Source organism: Neoarius graeffei, chromosome 2, assembly GCF_027579695.1.
Source record: "Neoarius graeffei isolate fNeoGra1 chromosome 2, fNeoGra1.pri, whole genome shotgun sequence".
NCBI lineage: Eukaryota > Metazoa > Chordata > Actinopteri > Siluriformes > Ariidae > Neoarius > Neoarius graeffei.
Window position 1 is genome coordinate 4,486,715 of NC_083570.1, and position 10,488 is coordinate 4,497,202.

Genomic DNA, 10,488 nt, shown 5'->3' on the forward strand with positions numbered 1-10,488 from the left:
GATGGACCAGGCGCATGTATAAGCGGGTCGAATCTGTTTCCCAGTTGCAGAGAAAACTGCGGTGGTGCTTGGGTTTTTTTACTTGTTCCTCTGGTGAGAGCCCACAGCTGTTCCTTAGGCCTACATTGTTGACTGGTAGTCAGGGACGGCCATCCTGTAGCAGAGCTAATCTCAGGCGGTTGAGACGCACACTCCGGTGGAATCACTAATTTGTGGGGGATCGAATTATTTTTCGGCTTCACTCCGGAAGCAGTCCAAACGGCAGTGTCATTAGAGACCGATGTTGATTCACGAGTTAGCGTTAGCTTAGCCGAGTCGGAGCAGGATTTAGCTAACGTTAGCTTAGCCTCCGGTACATTCTGGGCTGATGCTGCGTTAGCATTTTGGCTCGGTGGTACTGATGGATTGCTCACAGAGTTTTTCAGATGAAAAATCGTTGTTTCAAGTAATGCAATTTTCTGTAAATATCCATCACAGCCTTTGCAGGGCGACATGTCCGGCCCGGGTCATATCAGTGAAATCGTGAGTAGCGGCGCTCCTTGGGAACTCGCAGTACACAGGGTGTATCCCACCTCTCGCCTGTAGTCAGCTACAGGCTGACTATTATACAGTGTATCCTTCTCTTTCATATATTTCTTCTCCCTTATCTATAATTTACTTACGTATATAGTAAGTTTTGGACCTTGCCCATATCATCTGTTAATGCATGAATGCTGACTTCACTTTCTTATGAAACTCAGCCGTGTTATGTTCATATCTGCGATTTTTATTCAGTGCTCCAGCCCTCTGCAGACTAACTCGGATACGTAAGCAATGAGTGCCTCGCTGCAGTCGCCATCAGTCCCGCCCATGAGCCTGGCTCTCAGCCAGCTGTCCCTCATGAAAAGAATCTCAACACTTTTGCAGTCAGCCCGAAGCAACTGTCGAAGCTGTTTAACTGCTAAACTGCTCAAAGCAAGCTGTGGCACGTTGAGCATATGTTTGAACAGCTAACCAGGTATCTGAAGGATAAATATTAAAATTTCAATCTGGTTCTGATCTCTCCAAAGTAACAGGTGTTAAAAAATACCAGAATGAATCCTGGACTGCTTTCTTTACATGTTTTAAAACTGTATGGGATGAACATGCACCATTGTCAGAGCTGATGTTATGGAAAATTAATCAACACCAACACCAATCAGAACAGAGAACTGTATTGGATTTGTTGCTTTATTTTATTGAAAATGAAAAGAATTACAGACAGATCCAGTTCACAGAGATAGATTCATCATCATTATTCACACAGACAATATATGACAACATTAAAAGAGATGTTTTTTGGAGGAAAAAGTCAGTTGTAGGTTTACAGTCATTTTCACAAACACATATTTAAGGCATTGTAGTTATTTCCCACAGATTAAATAATCTAAAAATATCCATCCAAAGTGGGGAAAAACCCCGTTGCGTATCAATACAGCGGCTTGCTGACATCCTGACCTCAGTATTAAAAGCTTCTGTCTGAAAATGAGTTCAGCACAGAAACTCCATCACTGGGGGAAACTTTATTCTCCTGTGCTCTTATCTTTTATTCTGCAAAGCTTTGATTGTAATATTTGAATAAAAATCCCAAACTCACAGATAAACCTGGATTTATAAGGTTCTATCTGCGGGCCAATCATCATCATCCAGGCTGAATATGGGATGAACACGACATCGGCAGCCTGAACCGATCATGTACTGGATGTTCTAATGGAGTTTAAATATTGTTCAATGTTTTACAATCAAATCTCAGGGTTTAGAAACAACTTCAGATTTGAAAAAGTGAATGTGGATTTTACATCTTAGAACACAAGCAGAAAAATCAAATTCATTCGAAAAGTGATGTTTTATTTTTATATAGTGTGACCTGAACAGGTTTAAAATGTTGTTCTGTTCTGGCTTTATTACTGTTTATTAGTTATTTAATGAGACGCTGCTTAATATGAAACAAACACAACTTTATAATGCGAAGGTCATGAGATCATTTTCTTTTTAAATTTGACGAGTTTCTTGTCTGACAGTTTTTAACATTTCCTTTTTAATTATTCATCTGTTTTAATTTAAATATTAAAATGAGCGTTTTTGTGCAGCTGGATTGTGTTCTAGTGAAACAGACGACTGAACAACAACAACGTGGCAACGTGCAGGAATTTTACAGAAAACACTCCACACTTTTATTCTGGATCACACAATCTCGCAGAACCATAAAACAAGTAGAACCCAACCCCAGCGTATAGAGGCTGAGTGAATGTGGTGTGGACTCTGTGGAGGAGCTTCATCGTGTCAGAGACGCTGTAGAAGGACAGAGTTCCTGCACTGTGATCCACATACACTCCTATTCTGGAGGCTGATGGAACTCTGAGATCAGTCTCAATGTTGTTGTGCCAGAAAGAGAGAGAAGAGGAAGAACACCACAGACTCCAGGACTCATTGTTGCCTCCAAACCCACACTCATTACTCCATCCTTTCCTGATGATGTCTTTATATGAGACCGATATAGACAACACACTACCATACCCGCTCCACTCCACCTCCCAGTAACAGCGTCCACTCACACGCTCCTTACACAACACCTGCTCCCAGGCATCAAATCTCTCTGGATGATCAGAGTAACGCTGCTCTCTCTCACTGTCTCTCAGTGCTCTATTCTTCTCAGACAGAATGAGGAGACAATGTGCCGTGTTGGGATCCAGAGTCAGATAACAGAAATCTAAAATAAAAGAGAAAAACAAACTGAACAATGTCAACATGTTGGAATTAATTCACACCAGTGGCGGCTGCTGGTTTTTAAAACAGGGGAAGCCCATTTTACGCATTCATCGTAAAACCTGTAGGCCGGATATCAAAGCATAGAAAGGTGTGCCCCATTAGCATAGTGAACTAGACAACCCTACCTAGTGGCAGAAAGTATTTTTGCTTGTACATTTCATGTTATAGTCTGGCTTGCCAGGCTAGTGCCTCATATCCTTAATCAAAAATATCAAACATCCCAAAATCACTGGCTATTCAATGAAGAGCCTTGAACATCATACCCTGATATGCAACACAGAGTCTTTAACACAACACCCAGCTGTGCAACACATCCTTGAACATCTTCTGCAACACAGTCTGGAAATTCATAACCAGGTAGGCTATGCAACACACAGAACCTTGAATATTATACCCAGGTATAACCTATAACACAGAGCCCACCATTCTCTTAACATTACTGAACAATATACACACTTCACATTCATGAACATGAACACTATTTATACACAAATTCTGCCCTCCGCTCCTTTTCCAGAAAATGGTCTGTGACCCTGTCATACCAGCTGGTTGTGCTTTCCAGAGACTTCACCAATTTCTGTTAGCAGCTAGCACTGCAGATCCCAATAAGGCTCAGGCTAGCCTACAACCAGATTGAACTACAAATGAAATAAAAGAGTGAATTCACGAATGATCAAACTGATAGAATGGATGAAAGTTAACGGTGCACAATGAGTAATATTTACATTTATTTACAGAGTAATGCACAGAGACATCAATGAGAAGAAACGTTTATATGAAAAGAAATTCGGACAGCACTTTGGCACACGACTACACTTTCTCGACATCCGCTAGGGACTGGCTGATCATGCTTCCGTGTTCCTCGCTGAAATACCGCCCTCCTCATATCTTTCAAACACTACCTCTAATAATCCTTTATCAGCCCGGCTTCTTGTCCCTCCCACTGTCTCGTTTACCCCCAGAGATACCCGGCTTCCCTGGAAGTGACGATTTTGTTGATTTTAACCAATGACAACTAGCCGAAATTGGCTGTTCAGTGCCGGCTCGTAGACTGCAACGGATACCCAGCTGCCAGTCAGTGTTGCCAGATACTGCTGACGTTTCCATCCCAAAATATGTTCAAAACCCGCCAAAATGCACTTAAAACCGCCCAATCTGGCAACACTGCTGCCAGTCCATAGAGCCCATTGAAATAAGAAAGGTTACAGCCTGGCAGCAAAGGTGATTCTCATAGCGAACTACAAGTTCGTCAGACATCACTCAAATAAGTTACAGGATAGTTATGAACATAAATACAATCTTGGGCATATATTGCGTTATGCAAGTTATTGTTTTAATGAGAATTCAAAGTCGTAGACGCCACAGTTTGGGGAGAGAATTTTAGGGGAAGCTCGGCTTCCCTTGTTGTCTCTGAGAAATCACCCCTGATTCACACAATATATTTACGTGAAGTGTGTGTGTTAGACATACATTTCAGAAAGTCTTCTCTGCTCTGTGGTTCTGGTTCTGAAATGATCTGAACTGCTGCAGCTGTGGAGAGAAAAATGGAAATATGAGTTTGTGTAAAAGATGGAAAGAGTTTAAAGGTGCTGACTGCAAAGTTCTCTGAAATTAAAAAAAAAAAATTCTTGTGCATGGCATTTTCCTCTCTCTCATAAGACCAAGATCATGCGGACGAGGTGTAAACATTTTGATGTGCTGAGAGTCGCTTTTCTCTATTTTGGGACCGTTTTCCTACTTCTTGAGGTAAACAGTGTGGCCCTACGGAAACAGCCGAACACCAGGGGCCTTAACTAATGAGCATAACTCTGGGACTGCGTCACACCAAGATGGCGATGTGCAGAAAACATTGTGACAATTAAAATTTAAAAATACCAGCAGATCGCGTTACATTCAAATGCTGAAATGTATGTGCACGCATTCACAGCTTCAAATGGTTTAAAGTCAGAGGAGGAATTTCGCTGTGCTTGAGTGTATATGTGACAAAATAAGGGCTTTTTCTTCTCAATTTAGCCACAGATGTATTTATTCTTCTTGAAAAGTGTTCAGCAAACCGGCTACCGGATTTGGGACACTACGACATCCTGAATTAGTTGATATTTGCGATTTCTAAACACACCGGAAATACTAAAGGCAGACAAAACTACAGATGCCTACCAATATTCCGAGGTAGGTTTTGTGCCAGAATTTTTTGGGAAATTTCCAAAAAAGAAAAATTGTGCTGGTCGTTGTCAAACACAAAGCTTGGCCGGATAAACAAATCCGCCGTTACGATGATGTCATGTGAAAGACCCCTACAGTATAACTCCATACTCGGTACTGTGGAGTCGAGCCCATGCATTCTAAAGCTAACATAGCAAAGAACTAGCGAGAATGATTTAGTTATCTGTCCAAAAAAAAAAATGACATACCATCTAACCTTGCTCTATCTTGCAGTTGCACTCACTCGGCAGGCTTTCCTTTTCTTCAGCTTTGAGCTGCAGTGCCCAAGAGTGGCGGCGCGCATGTACGCAGAGGTTTTGCTCTCCTATGATGAGCTAAATTTCATTGTACATTTGTGCAGTGACAAAGGCATTCTATTCTATTCTTTTCCGCTGGCTTTTAGGTGGTGGCAGAGCCGAGTCCACCATGTTTGCCCAGGCCGACTTGTCTTGGTAAACAGTAGGTCAAACACGCCTCATTGTGGTCACGCGATATTGTTGCTCACTTGCTTCAGCAATTTTTGGAATTGTAAAATGCAGGACGCTTTTTATCTCGGCAAAACAGTTACACACAGGACACACAGTGTGTGTGTGCAGCAGCGAAACATCTCGAAACTCCAATAGGAACAGAAATAGAACATTTTCATCATCATCATCATCATCATCCTTTGGCAACCGAGGCCAGGATGTCGGCAACAATAGCATGCCACACAGCATGGTCTCTCATTGCCTGACTCAGTTCACCAACTTCGATACCCGAGTCCCTTGATAGCATGTGCGGGTATGTTGTTTTGCGGTTACGGATCAGGAGACTTTGGTTCCATAGCAGAAGAGTTGAGATGACCTTGCTCTCTGCTCTTAAGCAGTGTCCGGCAAACTGGAGACATCGACGCATTAGAGTATCTGAAATAGAGGGTAGGTTTCCATAAATTCTCTTTTTTGTTGTGTGCTCAGACCAATGAATATTCTGTACCCGGCGAAGAAGGTTCATATTTGTCCCGTCCAGTCTTCTTTGAGTTGATTTTGTTAGAGTCCAGGTCTCTGCGCCATAGAGAAGAACTGGTTCAACTAGATACTGGAACAGGAAGACTTTATAATCCCTTGGCAAGTTTGAGTGCCAGAGCTTTAGAAGCTTGTTACAAGCTGCCCAGGCTAGCGATTTTCGAACTTTAAAGTCCTTTTCAGAGTCCATTATCCACGCTCCAAGATATTTGAAGTCTTGTACTCTTTTGATGTTTGGTCCAGAAAGAGATTTCAGATTGTGGGAGCTTTCAGTAGTGTTGATGTACTCTGTCTTGCTCTCGTTACAATAAAGCCCAATAAGAGCGGCTGCCTTTTCTAGGGACTGGAGCAGCGCTTCAGCGTCTTCAACTAGTTCTGTGATAAGCGCCAAGTCATCTGCAAAGTCAAGGTCTGTTAGGTGTTGTGCCAGGTGTCTTCAACAATGCCTAGGTTGGATCTGTAGACCCCTGACGTTCAGATTGTCAAGGGATAGGCGAAATATGTAGTCGAGGACAATGACGAAGATGAAAGGAGCGAGGGTATCGCCTTGCAGTACCCCAGTTGAGCTCTCGAAAAACTCTGTCTCTCCATCTGATGAAATAACAGTAGCCTCGGTATTAATATATAATGACTTTATAGCCTCAACAATAGGTTCAGGAATTCCATAGAGTGGTAGAATGTTGAATATGGCTTGTCTACTTATCGAATTGAATGCCTTACAAAAGTCCACGAAGCATAGCGTCAGTTCCTTATTATGCTTCTGCATTTCTTCAATGATACGCCATAGTGATAAGATACTGTAATGATACGCCGTAGTGATAAGATACTGTAATGATACGCCGTAGTGATAAGAACGTTTTACCCAGAATTCAACTTTGCAGTCAGAACCTTTAAAGTGATCCAGTCAGTTTATTCATTTTAAATCAGTGTTTTAGTTCAATGTGTCAGGTGAATAAAGTGTCTGCAGAAAAGAAAGCAGGAGCATCGCTAAGAAATAACACATCACTGTGTTTCTTCAGCAGGAACAGCTCCTCTTACCATGTGGAGGGATTTTGTTGAATTCCTCCTCACAGAATTCCTCGAGTCTCTTTTTCAGATCTGAGAGAGAATTCCTCACTCCATCAAATGAGAGATGTTGATGGACAGTGACACTGGATGTGTGAAACTCTGGTCTCTGAAATTGAGGAGACCGACGTCCAGAAGCTAAAACCTACAGAAAGCAAATGAAATGTAAAACCCACTTGTGATGTCAGACAGGGACATTTATTGTTCCCTTAATGAGAGGTGTTTTAGAGAGTGTGTGAGGAACAGCTGGCTCTGTAGATCAGACAGTGAGTGTTACCTGGAGGAAATGGATGTGATCGTGTGTGTGTGAAAGCTGCTCCAGCTCAGTGACTCTCCTCTGAAGATCAGCAATCTCCTGCTCCAGTTGCTCCAGGAGTCGTTCAGCTCGACTCAGTTCAGCCTTCTCCTGATCTCTGATCAGCTCCGTCACCTCCCAGTGCTTTTTCTCCATGGAGCTGATCAGCTCAGTAAAGATCCTCTCACTGTCCTCCACTGCTGTCTGTGCACTGAGCTGTTAGGACACGGACACACACACACACACACACACACACACACACACGCAAGATTTAAAGCTCATCTATCATTCCCTCTCTTACTGGGACTGTAAATGACTCGTTGTCCATGTTGTGTGTGTTTCTAGGAGCAGCTCTGTCTCTGCTCACTGCTCACCTTTATAGTGTTCACAGCCTGTTTCAGCTCCTGCACCTTCTTCTGCTTCTCCTGGATTCTCTGCTGGGATTTCATCTGCTCCTCCTTTAACTCACTCTGAGGACAAATAAAATACATTCAGCTTTTTATACAGTACGAGCGAACTGGTTCCATATTAATGTCAGTTCAAAGTACATTCATGTTTCTTACAGCTGTGAATGTTATGTACGGTGTGTGTGTAATGTTCACTAACTGGTCTGACCAGATTACGACCATCACTGAAGATAAATTTAACATTCTCTTCACCAGAACACAGACAATTTTAATCAGCTTTTACAGAATCCTTCTGATTGAGACACACATTGAAATTAAAGTTCAAATCATATCACTGACTAAAGCACCTGTTTCTAGATGGGAAACTATAATTAAGATGATTTAATTCTGGAAAGATTTCTAGTTCTCACCTGTTTCTCAGCTCTTTCTGCTGCGGCTGTGACGGTGTCGTGACCTTTGTGATTTTCCATCGTACACAAATAACAGATGCAGGTTTGATCAGTCCGACAGTAGATCTCAGTCAGCTTGTTATGTTCAGAGCAGATCTTCTCTTGGAGTTTTGCTGAGGCTTCAGTTAATGTGTGTTTTTTCAAAGCAGGAACTTCAAGATGAGGTTTCAGATGAATTTCACAAAATGAAGCCAAACACATCAGACAGGACTTGACAGCTTTGTGTTTTCTCCCGGTGCAGAAATCACACTCCACATCTCCAGGTCCAGCATAACAGTGAGCAGGAGAAGCAGCTTGGACTTCAGTCTTCTTCAGTTTCTCCACCACTTCAGCCAGCATAGTGTTTCTGTGTAGAACAGGCCTTGTAGTGAAAGTGTCTCTGCACTGAGGACAGCTGTAGACGCCCTTCTGATCCTCCTGATCCCAGTGGCCATTAATACACACCATACAGAAACTGTGACCACAAGAGATAGCCACCGGATCCTTCAGGAGATCCAGACACACTGGACACCTAAACTGGTCCTGAGACACTGACATACTGGCCTCGGCCATTTTCCTGAAATCACAGAGAGAGAGAGATCAGGTTCGTTTTCTCTGAAATGAGGAGTTACTTCCTGGTTCTGTGTGTGAAAGAGCAATAGAGGAAGAGGAGGAGCACAAACACAGAGAGATCATGAACACTCCTCTATTCACCATTTCATCTCCCTTCAGTGCAGAAATGTAACCCATTTAGCTGCACTGATTAGGATTAATTTCATGAAATACACACAGATCATGATGGCCAGATGAAACCTCATGAAACACTAAAGCTTTCTTGTAAGGATGGGTGGATCGATACCACAATATTAATATTTTGATCCATTATTGTTCAGTCTTGAGAATCAATCCTTCTGTTAAAAAATCAGTAAGAAGGACTGCTTTCAAGTGCTGATTTCATTAATTTAATTTAATTATTATTTTTTTATTTTTGGTTAGGATAGGAACTAGATTTCCTTTCACCTTCTTGCTCCACTCCCAACAGTGGCAGTCGTGAGGCATTCGTGAGAGCCCAGGTAAACTACTGCCATAATTAACCTTGACAGAAAATGTTGATTTAACACACAGTGTTTTCAGTGATCGTTATGTGGGTGGTGTACCCTGAGCTCGACATAAAATCTGGAGAGCTCAGAGCCTATTCCCCGCTGTAGAGACGAGTGAAGCCATCTGGCTGCCATCTTACCCTCCCATCGTGTGTATTCGGCTCATGTGTTAAACCGTGGTATCTGATCAGCTTTGCCCGAAGAAAAGTATCTCCTGACTTTTTTCCCCATTTCATTACCTCCTCTTATTTTCTCAACTTCACCCACATTCCTTACATATTTGTGTCGCGCTCCCCTTCACTGTTTTTTTTTTTTTTACTGTGGCAGCAGGGACGTGGTCAAGCGTCGGTCTGTGAATGGAGGGCGGACTCAGGGAAGGTAAGTGGCAGAATCACTGCACCTGACAGGAATTAACCTGTGTCTGTGTCTCTTCCCCAGTGACCGCGCCCTATAAGAGGAGAGGGAGAGTGGAGGAAGGGAGCTACTCCCCAACCTGGATACTTGTGTGTGTATGTGTGTAGTTAAAAGCTGAAAAGCTTCAATAAATGAGTTTTTGAGAACTCAGTTCTGGCCTGCCGTGCTCCACCCACCTAGAACACTTGCTACAGTGGTGCCAAAACCCGGGGATGGAGCGCAGGAGAGAACAGCCACATGGAGTCCTCCCCCTTCAAGGACCTGATCCATGCCCTCGCCACGGCCCAACAGAGCCAGCACCAGGTGCTGGTCGCCCTCCGGAAGGAACAGGAGCAAAGGTTCGAGGCCCTGGTGCTGGCGCAGCAGGAAGATCACCAGGCGTTCCGGCAGCTACTCGTGTCAGCAGGGTCCACCACCTCCACTGCCGCGGGCACTCTCCACCTCACCCTAATGAAGATGGTGGGCCCGCACAACGACCCCGAGGCCTTCCTCACTCTCTTTGAGCAGGCAGCAGATGCAAGGGGTTGGCCGGTGGAACAGCGCGCGGCGCGCCTCCTCCCCCTGCTCATGGGCGAGGCGCAGCTGGCCGCGCTACAGCTCCCCGCTGACAGCCGGCTGGTTTACGCAGACCTCCGCAGGGCCGTCCTCCAGTGCATGGGTCACACTCCAGAGCAGCAGCGGCAGCGCTTCCGCGCACTGCGCCTGGAGGAGGTCGGCTGGCCGTTTGCGTTTGGCCAGCAACTCCGGGACGCCTGCCGCCGGTGGCTGAGGGCCAACAACCGCGACACC

The 10,488-nt window shown here is 44.0% G+C and overlaps 1 protein-coding gene across 1 annotated transcript; it reads right to left on the reverse strand.

Annotated features, from left to right (window-relative positions):
• Positions 1-1,249: 1,249 nt before the first annotated feature.
• Positions 1,250-8,864, reverse strand: LOC132876101 (uncharacterized). Its single transcript, XM_060913367.1, has 10 exons — positions 8,168-8,864; positions 7,725-7,820; positions 7,333-7,566; positions 7,029-7,200; positions 6,432-6,581; positions 6,214-6,386; positions 5,719-5,865; positions 5,207-5,324; positions 4,258-4,317; positions 1,250-2,728 (listed from the first exon to the last, which is right to left on the reverse strand). Exons 1-10 carry the CDS (start codon positions 8,756-8,758, stop codon positions 2,193-2,195), a joined length of 2,277 nt encoding a protein of 758 aa, XP_060769350.1. The 5' UTR covers positions 8,759-8,864; the 3' UTR covers positions 1,250-2,192.
• Positions 8,865-10,488: the final 1,624 nt, after the last annotated feature.

Bases quoted from the DNA above. Each gene is read 5' to 3' on its own strand.
- LOC132876101 (XM_060913367.1), bottom strand. From the start codon at position 8,758: ATGGCCGAGGCCAGTATGTCAGTGTCTCAGGACCAGTTTAGGTGTCCA. The intron at 7,821-8,167 runs GTGAGAACTAGA...ATTTGTCCTCAG, and splicing joins CAGAAAGAGCTGAGAAACAG to AGTGAGTTAAAGGAGGAGCA. The intron at 2,729-4,257 runs GTATGTCTAACA...CTTTTATTTTAG, and splicing joins CAGAGAAGACTTTCTGAAAT to ATTTCTGTTATCTGACTCTG.